The sequence below is a fragment of the Desmodus rotundus genome, chromosome 1 (assembly GCF_022682495.2).
Source record: "Desmodus rotundus isolate HL8 chromosome 1, HLdesRot8A.1, whole genome shotgun sequence".
NCBI lineage: Eukaryota > Metazoa > Chordata > Mammalia > Chiroptera > Phyllostomidae > Desmodus > Desmodus rotundus.
In genome coordinates, this window is record NC_071387.1 from 9,854,259 (window position 1) to 9,867,944 (window position 13,686).

General features: G+C 35.8%; 1 protein-coding gene across 4 annotated transcripts in view; it reads right to left on the reverse strand.

Moving 5' to 3' along the window:
• RABGAP1 (RAB GTPase activating protein 1) overlaps positions 1-13,686 on the reverse strand; it is a 160,059-nt gene that overhangs the window by 73,084 nt on the left and 73,289 nt on the right. For all 4 annotated transcript variants that reach the window (XM_024562100.3, XM_053920829.1, XM_053920833.1 and 1 more), the window contains 2 exons: positions 9,589-9,682; positions 4,965-5,115 (listed from right to left, as the gene is read on the reverse strand). In XM_024562100.3, the coding sequence (XP_024417868.1) occupies positions 4,965-5,115; positions 9,589-9,682 (245 nt within the window). The remainder of the gene's footprint in view (positions 1-4,964; positions 5,116-9,588; positions 9,683-13,686) is intronic.

Sequence of the window (13,686 nt, forward strand, 5' to 3'; positions counted from 1 at the left end):
AAAATCATTTAGGTAAAAATAATTTACGCCCCCCCCAAAATGAACAGCATGCTTTCTAAAAAATTACAAATGAAAACCATTTTAATTAACATCAGGACCTCGATAGAGATGCTAGTTATAACCATCACCATTTAACACTGTCTTAATGATTCTATGAAATACAAAAACAAAGCCAAAAAATGAGCAGCTTGCATGAACAGTGAAAAGAGAAGTGAAACTGGTTTTGCTGCTCATGTTAATGCATGCCTGAAAATCAAAAGATGCTAGTATAAAATTAGGATGACTAATCAATATATCTAGAGGTAAATGGATGGAAAATTTTTTAAAATCGGTGTCTATTTTTTATAGTATCAATTAGCAGCTAGAAATAAGAATTGGAAAAATATTTAATTTGCTATAGCAAGAACACTCTATGATAATTCTTAGAAATAAATTTAACGGAAGAGGCACAAAACATAAATGAAGGCAACTGTGAAGTCTTTAACACACATAAAACAAGATCTGAACAAGTGAAAAACTGTAGCATATTCTTCAATGTAAAACTATTATAACAATGTAAGTTATATCCTAAATTAATATGTAAATTAAATGTGATTCCAATTAGAATCCTTATATAACCTTATAGTTGTGGTGGTAAAATTGGAGAAAATAATTTTAAGGATTACATGGAAATTTAAATATGCAAGAATAGATTAAAAAATATGAAATAAAAAACAGTGAAAAAAGACTTGCTTTACCAGATATTAGAATATAACTCAAAGCCACTTTAACCAAAATAGTATTGGTATAGAAAAACACAAACAGATCAATAAATAGAACAATCTAGAAATCAATCCCAGTATTTATGAGAATTTAAGATATAACAAAGGTGGCAGTTCTAGGAAAATAGAACACCCGGTTATCCATCTGGTAGAAAGTAAAATTGGACCATCATCATATGCCGTATACAAAAATAAATTCCAGATGGATTAAATATGTAAAAATATAACACATACAATAAAAATCTGGCAAGAAAATCTTGGAAACTACAGTTACAAAATCGGAAGGTATGAGAGACCTTAAGACACAATTTTCCACATAAAAATTAGAAAATGTTTGTATGACATGAAACCATAAATAAAATCAATAAAAAATTAAAAGTTTTAGGAAGATATTTATAATGAAGATACAAAGGATTAATGTATATAACATATAGAGAATGTCTACAAACTGACATTTAAAAAAACTTAATAGAAAAATGTACAAAGACTATGAAGAGGTAATACATGCAGGAGCAAGTCACTCAGGTTTACTGGTAGTCGGGCAGCTGCAAACTAAAGACAGGTGGGCATCAGTTACACCCACTGATGGGAAAAAATTAAATACAGTGATAACTGGAATATGGGTCAACACGTAATTTTCCTACACTGCTGGTGAAACTGTGAACTATTACAGCCTTTCAGAGAAGCAAAAAGGATCTAAGTAAATTAAATATAAAAACCGAATAACCATTTTAAAAAACACGTTATCCTTTGTTCTAGCAATCACACTTCTGAGACTATTCCATAAAATTAAAAGATTTAGAACATGTGTAAAGATGTTTACAGTAAAACACTACTTAGAGGCTAAGAAACAGAAACAAAGTAAACGCTCACCAACAGAAGAATGGCTGAATAGAAGACTATATTTGTAAACACTTAAGTACATAATCACATTTGTTTAAAAGAAATTCTGTGTGAGAACTATTCTGTATAAAGAAATTATGTTCAAGAACAGACAGGTAGGGAGGGTAATAGAAGAGGACCAGCTTTGGAGTCAGTCCTGAGTTCAAATCCTGTCTCCATCACTTACTTCCTCTATTATTTGTCTACTAGCTGAGTGACTGTAAGCAAATTACTAAGCATCATTGAACCAGTTTCTTCATTTTTAAAACAGAAATAGTAATTACGGCATGTATATTACTGAAAGGTCACTTGTCTCTGGATTACAAAAGCCACATGGAAAAATTCATATATATACCCCTTACAAGACAGGCTTGACAATTAAAGGAAAATGATGACAAAGACGTTATCAGCTTTGTTTGCAAGTTAATTTTTTTTGGCCTTCCCTCTCTAAATCATGTAATTCTTTTCCCTTCCTTTAAATTTAGTCTTTGAAGAAGCTAAGTCAAAGAAAACCTCCAAGGTAATATTATATGTGAAATTTCAGAACACAAAGCATATATCCAGCTTTGTGTTCTGTATCTTGGGTTCTACATCCAAAGAACCCAAGTCCAGAATAAATAACTTCCAAAAATTCATAATATATATAAATATGTAAGTATTATTGTCTATATGAGTATAAGACTACGTACAAATCTTGCTGTCTTGATCTGTTGGGCTGCTGTAACAAAATACCACAGAGTGGATGACTTATGAACAGCAGGAATTTATTGCTCAATGTTCTGGAGGCTGAAAGTCCAAGATCAGGGTGCTAGATGGTTGGGCTCCTACGAAGGCCTCTCCTGGGTTGCAGCCCATCAACTTCTTGCTATGTACTCGCATGGTGGAAGATGGCAAGGGATCTGTCTGGAGCTTCTTTTATAAAGGCACTAATCCCTATCATAACAGCTTGGCCCTCACGACACAACCACCTCCTAATATCACCACCTTGGAGGTTAGGTATTGACATATGAATTTTGAGCGACACAAACACTCAGACCATAGCACATCCTGTATGCAAGAACGTTCATAAGCAACTTTCTTCGTAATAGCTAAAAACGGGAAATTATCTCTAATAGCAGAATACATTTTTTAGAAGTGTGGTTTACTGATGCAATGGAATACTCTCAGCAATTAAAATAATGAAAATAAACAAACAAAAAAAAGAGCTACTGACATACTGCCAAAAATGGATGAGTAAAGAAATCAGATACAGACAAGTACATGCTGCATGACTATATATCTGCATTAAAAGCAATACCAACTTGCATTAAATAACAACGTAGTGTAAAACAACAAAAAAAAGCTTTCACCAATATTATGATGGTTAAATAATTTGTATTTTCTGATCATCTACCAGCAGCTGAAACTAACGTATACATCTTTAGAGATCTTTTTAGGTTCTAGCCAACTGCATGATAATAAAAGTTTACTATGAAATATACAGAACATGACATCAGCACATATAAAACAATCAAATATATCAGATTTTGTGAATAACTGATGTTTTAAATGTCATGTAATTATCAAGTTCCTATTCAAAAAAGACATCTGCCCTGGCTGGTGCGGCTCAGCAGATTGAGTGCCAGCCTGTGAACACAAGGGTCGCCGGTTCAATTCCCAGTCAGGGCACATGCCTGGTTTGCAGGTCAAGTTCCCAGTTGGGGGCGTACAAGAAGCAACTGATCAAATCTCTCGCACATTGATGTTTCCCTCCCTCTTCCCTTCCCTTCCCTCTACAATAAAATCTAAAGCAAACAAACACCCAGACATCACCATTTTCATGGGACCAGAAGAGCAGAATACTTCATGTCATTAAAATTATCTGTATGAGGAGCCACACTAAAAACATTTAATTGACCAAACACTTCAAAGGACTTCAAAAGAGGAAACTAGAAAGATATGGTTACAACTGAGTTATACGTTCAAAATATGATTTTCCAATAAAGGATACACCAATCAACTAGGTGCAGCTTTGCCAGCTCCACATGCTACATCCCTCATCCTCCATTCATACTCCGAGCACAATGCCCTTCCATCCTTCCACGCCTGGGAGTTCTCTTCTGGAACCCATCTTAAGTATTAGTTTCTGATTAAGACTCTCCTGTTCTCCCAGACTGAATTTATCTCTACTTTTCATAGTTCCGACTGTGCATTCTCATACTATCATATTCATCCACTACCATATGAAATACGCCTACCACATGACCGCTAATGCTTCTGTGTTTGACCTCCTAGCTCCAGCATTATGGCTGTAATACAAGTACTCAACGACGCTGGCTAAACAATTATATCACCATAGCAGAAGGAATCAGAGTATTAGTTTTTGAAAGAAAAAACATCTGTCTAGAAATAAGATGAGAAGAAATATTAATATTTTGAGCAAATCAGTGTCATTTTCTGTAAGCAAAGATTCAATATCACGTTCAAATGCTGTTCTTCCCATCTAAAGGTTTTGAAATAATTTTATAGAGGTATTAGTCATCTCTTATAAGATGTTATCGATTTTAAAAAAGAAGTCCCACTTTTTGTCACACTGAAAAAGTCACATACATTAATTGAGGGTTCTGAGAAATTTATTCCCAGGCCAGGTTTGGGATGTGCATACCATTGGAAAAACTGCTTCCTAAATATAAACATTTCAAGAATTTGAGAAAACAAAAACAAAAATTAAAACCAGTAACATAGTTACAAAGGCATTGCCTAACCTTGCAGAAAATTATTTCAGATTCTTGTAGGCTCGTACAAGGAATAGTTGTTACTTCACTTGTAAAACCTTGAGGAATGCATGAACTTAAAAGAGGAATACTATAAAAAGTGAGAATTCTCCACTTTGGAGAAATGAGCCAAAAGGAAATATGGTTTAAGATAACAGAACTACCAGTATGTTCTTTGCAGAAACTGAAGTGGGTCTTACCTACCCAAGAGTCCATTTCTGTGACAGTTGAGAGGGATTGAAATAAACAAAAGAAAGTGTTTACACATCGCAAAGCACAACTGATCTAACTAAAATGCAATGGAACGCAATTACAGTGAAAAAGGATTTAGGTACACAATGGCAGAGGACATCCTTTGCCAGGGGTGAAGTCAGTCAAGGAAGAAAACCTAGGCCTTCTCCTCCTTTGTGCCAACACCAGAAATAACTTTGGGCTAGCAGTATAAAATTCTATTCTTATATTAGATAAAGGAATTATAAAAATTCTTGGAAATCAAACAGCCACAATGATCTTCTCATAACAAATTTCTAAGAGCATTAACATTGAAGCTGAATCATCATCCCCTTACCTTTGTGATGAGAATTCGGTATTTTTCCACCAGGTGGTCGTTGTTGTGACAACCCGCTAGCAGCTGCCAGACTTCTCCCCGAAGAGCCTCAGGAACACCGCTTCTCACTAAGGATGACAACTGCTTCGGCCTCACACTCAAGTTGAGATGCCTAAAAATAAAACCAGAATCCAGACTACATAAAAGAAGCATTTGCTAAGAGTATTGTTTTTATGAAAACTAAATTACTGATTTACAAAGACTTAATATAGGTCACATACTAATAAAGAAAAAAAACCCATAAAGCTGTTCACTTGGATGTGGCCATGATTAACTATAAAAGATTGGGTGGAGGAAAGAATTCTACAATCTAACTACTTCCTAAGTATCTTCAAACTATTGTTCTACTTTTAAAAAAAATGAAATAAAAAGCCAAACTGGAAACCATAGTTTTTTATGGTGCGGCTTATGTAAGATAAACAAAGCAAAATTCCCATCCGTGGGCACACAGCCAAAGATAAGCCCTTGGCCCTGAATCAAAATTGGGAAACTGTACTTGTATGCTGTAGGTTAAAATAAGTATTTAAAATAATATAAAAATAAATGTTTTTAGCAGTTTTTATGAAAACTTCCTTCAAGTGACTTTTTTGAATGACTATGTTGACTAAGACAGTTTCTACTATATTATGACATCAAAACAAATTGTTCAAGTATTTGAACTTCATCTATCTCATCTATAAAATGGAGGAAATAAAGGTTATTTTGAAATGTTGGTAATAACATAGAAAAGTGCTTTGCATACAATCTTACTTGATCTTGTAACAAGCATCTGAGGTAGGTGGTAGTATTTCCAGTTTTACAAATGAAGGAAAAAATTCAGGGAAGTCAATTAAATGACTGAGGTAGTCCGCAAACTCCAAGACCAAGAAATGTTCTATCTGTTGCATCACACCTGCTTTGTGCTTTGAAAGCCTCCATTACTAAGTCAAGAACGCAGGCTTCTGACATGAGAACTATCCTGTGACTGCCAGATTTAAAGAGAAGTTGCTGACACAAAATGACCACTATCAAAATATAAAAAGGTCTGAGACTTTTCTCAAATGTTCCCATAACTGTAGCAGAATAATGCACAGTACATTTAAAAGTGGTTAATTCTGTGATGTTAGTAAGTACCCTAAGCAAGAGCTATAGACAATTCAGTACAGTGTTGTCATTGCTTAGGAAAAATATATGTATGTATGTGTGTGTGTTTGTACACACACACACACACACACACACACGGTCTGGCACAAATAACGCCTTTATTATCATTTTTTTAAATTACAAAATCATAAGCATGTAATTCTGTACCATAACACTATCACATTCAAGCACAGCATTATGACATTTTAGGTGAAATGTTCAAATTAAAACTATAAATTTTTACAGCCATATTATTACCCTACCAACCACACTCAAGCAGGCCTTACTTCTGCTGGACCTTGCATACATAAATTGAAGAGCTGAGAGCAGAAAGAACAAAAGCAATTCTGCTCCTTAATTCAAGGACTGGTACACTACAGTTTATGGGCCAAATCTAGCGCACCACTTGTTTCTACGAATTAACTGCTACTGAAACAGCCATTTTTGTTTAGTCCTGTATTATCTATGACTGCTTCCCCACTACAACAGCAGAGCTGGGTAGCTGTGACAGAAACTATTTGGCCACAAAGCCTAATGTATGTGAATTTGGCCCTTTACAGAAAAATATAAACCCAACTCTAGATTTCCTTGCTAACTCTAGTTTAATGTATATTGGTAAAATTTTCAGAATAATTTTATGTCACTGATACCATTAACTTTATCTAACTTAGCATATTAGTTCGTGTTGACGTTAGCTCTCTTACCATGAGTCACATTAAAATGAACTTAGAAAACTAGAGCTCAAAGGTATTATTACTAACAGTGTCACTAAAATCGACTGTAGAGTGAAATAAACCAGCTTTAGGGATGGTCTTTGATGGTGTTAAAAATTCCAGGCTTGCCATTTACTAACTGGAACTGCTGACTTCATCACTAAGCCAGTTTCCTCATCGGTAATGATGGATACTAGTCCATCAGGCTGTGAGAGCTGCGACAGCATAAAGAACAGTACAGCGCCTGGCATATAGTTCATTAGTAATTACTACTACTACAGCATCCATTATGTTTAATCAACAGTAATTCTGAATGGCAGTTTTATAGGCTTGGATGTTGTAAATAAAGAAACAGACTCAGAAGAGTTAAGTGACTTGCCCAAGACCATACAGCTTGGAAGTAGGAAAGGTAGTCTTTGAAGCCTTGTCTACCAGGCTCTACAACTCCATAACAACGGGATGCTTCCTATCTATAGAACACATATAATCATGATTAAAAAATACAACTGATTAAACTGAGCAGAAACTGTATTATTATTTCTGAAGACATGACTGAAACTAGCAAAAAGTTTTAAACACCCTGAAGACAGTTTAGACACATGGAAACTCAATTAATATACCTGAGGGAGCAGAACAAGGACATAACTTAATTAAATGAATTAACTAATAAATAACGCTTGATAACAAAACAAATTCCAAGCAAGTGTATAAAATGCTGGCGAGTTCCTTAAATGAAATCTAGCCTCCGACTGCTGTATCTAAATGATTTTAAATACTCTATTATGTAACTATTCAAGACTCAATTACATTTCTATTTTAGAGAAGCAACCTTTTTATACAGATAAAATTCCTGCCAGCAGCAGTATAAACACTACGAAGTCACTGAACTGAAAATACAATTGTGACGAGAACATCAGCAGGTTTGTCTCCTGATTGCTAAAGGAATATAAAAAATAAATGAGAACTATTCCCCTGAGGGGCTTTTGCAGAGTTCCTTTATTAAAACCACTTATGGAAAGCCAAACTGTGCTTTGGCTTGCATTTATTCCTGTACACATTTGACATTTCCCAATGTGAAGAGTATTTTACCAAAAGTGTAAGGCATTGTGAGAGTGCTAGGAGCAGATGATGCCCATTTGTAGTCCTATCCCTCAAGGGCATGACGTTTTTTTTTTAAATGCTGAGACACAGTATTACTAAGAATAGAGTGAAAGGCTTCAACAGTTAAGACTTTTGAGAAAAATCAAACCCCAAAGTAGTAGGCCTATGGGGTACTTATATGACAACCTTAATAATCAGAAACTCTGAAATAGAGAAGTGAAGTGATCACTTTCAAGCTCAGCTATTTTTTCAACATATCCTGACACCCTACACAGAGGAAAAAGGAAACTACATAAATGTCTCACCAAACCGACTTACCGGGGTGTCTCTGGTTTCATTAATAAATACCTGAAGGTCGTGTATTCTTTTCAGACAGTCTACAATAGAGAATTTCAACCTTGGCACACATAAACTAATTACTAAAATTCTGTAATACACCAAAACAATTTTGCCTGCCCAACAAAAAAATAGGTGTAATTTTGATTCATTCATACTATATGGCCATTGTTGTGCTGGCTGTTGTCATTTTTTTAATTTGATAATCTGAGAGAAAAGAGGTCAGTGCCCTGGACTGAATAGTCAGATATTGCATTTTTAAAAAAATTTAGTGACTTTTTCTTTTTTAAAGTACTTAAAAAAAAGATTTTATTTGTTTATTTTTAGAGAAGGGGGAAGAGAGGGAGAAAGAGGGAGAGAAACATCAATGCATGGTTTGCCTTTCATGTGCCCCCAACTGGGGACCTGGCCCGCAACCCAGTCATGTACCCAGACTGGGAATCAAACCTGCTACCCTTTGGTGCACAGGCCAGCACTCAATCTACTGAGCCACACCAGCCAGGGAAGGTATTGCATGTTTTAAAAATTCTTGTGACACACCAGTTGAAAACTGCTGGTCATAGGATAGTGCTTGTTAACATTGTTGTCAAGCTCTCTTTCTTTAAGACTTTATTTATTTACCTTCAGAGAGGGGAAAAAAACATTGATGTGAGAAAGAAACAGAAATCAGTTGCTTCTCACAGGTACCCGACTGGGGACAGAACCTGCAACTCAGGCATGTGCCTTGATGGGAAAGTCAACTGGCAACCTTTCTTTTAGCAGGATGACACCCAGCCAACTGAGCCACAAAGGTCAGGGTGCGTTGCCAAGCTATCTCTTGAGCTGATAAAAAGTTCCTGAATTTTACAAGTATTAGTAGGAAAAGTAATTGGTAGAGCAGTTAATATATACCATGTTTATAACATTCTACTCTGTCACCTTAAGTAACACAGATACGGAAAAATCCCACCTGGGGTCTCACTGTGGCTTCATGTATTGTGTGAATGTCCTCTGTATTTCACTGATTATTGCGTATTGTGTAACTATTGTGTCTTATCTTAACCAGTCAGTGGTTCCTAACCTCTTCAACATAAAGGGCCTCTGTCCTTACTTATTCTCACTATGGACTCCATCTTTGAATAAATATTTTCTGCAGCAATGAGACTTTATTAGGTTTCTGACATTCTAAATGTTGACTTCAGATCTTCACTAATACCCTCTTAAACCTCTAAAACAGAATGTAGAACATGAAACTCGTACTTAGGTTTCTATTATTGGTTCCAAAATTGAACACAATAGAATTGCAGGTGAAAAGGAGAATTATTCTAACTTACCATTTTGATAGCAGTTCTCCCCATGTTTCAAGAATTTTTTCTGCACATTCTTTGGACACATCACCAGATCCACTCAAGAGGGGTTCATCGTTATCTTTAATAAACAAAACAAACATGAAAAGATAACAGAGGTGACTATGCTAGCCAAAAGAATGACATGGAAATGGAACAAATTTGAATGACTGTGCTGGAAGCAGAAAAGCATAATTTCTCTTTCTTAAGATACAGGTATAAATACCAAGAAAATAAAAATGGTTCTATATGGAATGTTGCTGTAATCTTTTTCATTCTCTTTTGTTTTCCATATAGGTCCATGTTATGTCAACTGCAGAAAAGAGCCATTTAATTATAAAATGATAGGACTCAAAATATGGTATGTTCTCTCTCCTTTTCCAAAGCAAACAGCTTTATGCATGAAAATATATAGCAGTCTCATTTACAGCAGTTGAAAAAATTACAAAAATTACAAACCACTTAAGTGCCCAACAACAGAAGAGCAGAGATGTGCTGATACGTGTTTACAATGTAATTGCGTGTTTACATTTGTTTACATGATGATACAGCAAAATACAATACAATATAGAAACATCAAGAGCTAAATCTTCATTATGACCCACCTAATCCATGTTAAAAAACAGAAAATAGTTTGGAATGGACTATGTCAAGATAATAATTACTGCCTCTGCATGATAGAATTAGGATATATTTTTTCTCTCATGATGTGTTTTTTCTCTCCTTTATGTTTTGATGATTTTCTAAATTTTCAACAATGCCATACATTAAACTAGAAAGCAAAAAAATATTAAAAAGGACTAAAATGAATCATTTCAAATTTAATTCAAGTAATTAGGAAAAGTAAATTCAAATGTGAATTTTAAAATTGTAAGACATGAAGACATTAAAAAAAAGGGCACCAGTGAAGGCTGTGAAAAGCCCTGAAAAGTGTAGGGAAAGTGGGGGGAAATAAGGACTCAGTATCTACTTAATCAATCCTCTTTTGTTGGACACTTGGGGAGTTTTCAACTTTTTGCTACAAATAGAATCAGGATGAACATATCTTGTTGCTTTCACTGGGTACATGCCCAGAAGTGAACTTCCTGGGTTAAAAAAAAAAGCATACTTTTAAGGGTTTTGAAACTTAACTGCCTTCCAAAATGGTTTTACCAATTTATGTTTCCAGTGGTTGAGTACAACAGCACTTGTTTTCCACCAATGCTGTTTCTAGATTTCCTGGTTTAACCAGCCTAAAGAAAGTTTTAGACTTTATACACCTGATGACTACATTACAAACTGCCTTTCCCCCCCCAAAGACTCAGGAATCCATGATACTTACTATTAAACTTTCTTACATTTGCCTTGGACATTATCATCAATTTTGATGGTGAGATAGGGGAGAGGTCACACTGAGTGTGAGACACCTTCTGTGGATGGATGGATGAGGAGGAAAAAGAGAAAGTCTCAAGGGCACTAAGATAAACTTGTACTTTACTATTCTGCCAAAATGGGTCCTAGTTTCTAACGCCTCAACTAATTCTCTACGCATTAAAATGTCAATATACTACAACTCTTTCAGGGAAGGCAGCCTCAAAAATGTATTAAAATTTACAAGAGATGACAATTCCTTTAAAGAGATTAGACCTATCTTACAAAATTCTTTTACTGTTTTGGATGCTTTCAACAAATCTAAATAGGAGTAGTTTGAAATCTGTGTTTAGAACTCCATGCACCTAAGGGTGGGGAGTGAGCAGGCACTCTCGGTCTCAGAATGTTTCTGAAACCCCCCACCCCCTCTTATAACTGCTGACTTCCTGCCTTGTAAGCACAAACGCCCTATGAATAAGGAGCCACTCTAGAGGATTGTAGCCATTTCTTTTCAGGGAGCAAACAGATCACAATGGGACTGTTTCCCTGGTTTGTATACTGGATCAGAGGAAATAAAAGATGGCATGGCTACACAGTCTTCTCCAGCCCCCGTTAGCATGGTATTACATACCAGAAATTGTATTATACAGGAGGGAAAAAAAGTGGGGCAAAAAAGGACACTCCCCTCTTGCACAGAGCTTGAGCTCTGGTGTTCCCTGATTCTCCCATGATGCCTCTAGTCCTTATGGCTCTCTAATTAATTGTCAGTATAGGCCTTTTGAATCCCCTCAATTGTATTTAAAAATCTCCCCTGGCTGGTGTGGCTCTGTGGATTGAGCGTGGGCCTGCGAACCAGGGGTCACCAGTTCAATTCCCAGTCTAGGGTACATGCCTGGGTTGCAGGCCAGGTACCCAGTTGGGAGGAGGACACAACAGAGGCAACCACACATTTGTATTTTCCTCCCTTTCTTCCTCCCTTCCCCTCTCTAAAATTAAATAAATAAAATCTTCAAAAAAAAAAATCTATGCCTGCTATTCAATATGTACTATAACGAGATGTCTGTCCTAATGCTATCGTTTAGCTGGGCCCAAATTTCTCCCTAACTGGTAGATGATCTTTAAATTCTCTATTGTGGAGATTTGAACATTCACTGTTTTCATAATAAACAGTGTCTTTCTCAATATTTTGGTGGTTCGTTTTCATCGCTGAGCCTAAGTGGAGGAGAGTTCTGTAAACTTTTACTTGCTTTGCCAAGTCTGAAGACCACCAAACAGTGTAGATAATCTCAGGTAGCAGGAACAAGTCCACTTTTTCCAGCTTTAACACATGACTCGAACGAGCTCTGCAGGGAGACTAAGTTGTCTCTGTGACTTTTCCAAAAACAACATGCGCTTTCTTTGCACTTCAAAATGCTTTATGTGAACTAAATGCACAAAAGTGTAACAGAACAGAGCTTAGACCTTTAACTCACAGACCTGAAACAATCTTCCCTGCTATTTCTAGCTGTGTGACCACAGGCGAATATGCTTTTCTGAGATTCCATTTCCTCATGTGCAAAGTAAGAATAATAATGAATCCTATTTTTTAGGGTTTTGGTGAGGATTATATAAACAGTATTCTTTAATTTTGTAAACAAAGTACGTGCCTACCACATATGAAGCATCTAGTAATTGGTGACCATTAATATTACTAATCAATGATTCTAAGTTGATTAGTCATAGGAAAAGTGGAAATTACAGAGAATAACGGGAAGTGGGAATTTAGACCTCACTCTGAACTTGAAAAAAGTACCTATAATCATGACTTATTTCTTTTAACCCAATCAATCATTCCTGCCACCTCTCTGCCATCGTTAATGTACTTTATTAGCCAGGAGTACCCAAATCAGCCCAGATAGCCCTGCTGAATTCTCCCTGAACTTTCCAAGTCCCAGCTCAAAAACTACCCTTCATGCGCCCCACACCACACTCCCCACAATGAAAAATGGGTTCTCCTCTGTGTTTCTAGAACACGTCTGTGAACCTCCCATAGACACATGCTTCATATGTCCTTCTAGCATCATCAGCTTTCCCCCTCTTAAAAATAAAGCCTCGGTACAAAATTATAAATTAGAAAATGCCTCCCAAATCTTCACTTCTCCTCTGCTCCTTCCCTCCTTTTCTCCCTGCTGTGTAGCATCTGTTAATAGATACCCAAAGATTGACAGATTAGTTCATAGATATAACCATTTAAAAAAGAGGGGAAAACCCAACTGGTTGTTTCCTAATGCTTACCAGTGTAAAAACTCAATAATGTATAAATATCAATTTGTATATTAAAATAAATTGTATATTTTGTGACAGGGTCACTTTGGGCAAATGAACTTATCCCTATAAAATGAACCAATGAGATGAAACATTCAAGTGAAAGTTGTACAAATTTTACTCTAAAAATGTGCTAATACATTAAGCTAGAGCTACACTGACTCTTTAAAAAAGAATTGTAAGTCTCGCTTTGTCAAACTTGATTACAATTATCTTAAAGAAGGTCCCAAGTGACCATATTTTGCTGTGTATAATGCACCGTTTTGCCCAAATTTTTGAGGGAAAAATAAGAGTGCGCATTATACATGGGCAGTACTAATTCTGTATCTATGTAAATGTTTTTAATTCTTTCACTTATGCTTATGCATTACAAGTGTAACCCTAGAAAGCAATAATATCCATGTGGTCAAAAATTAATGCTAAAATTCCTTT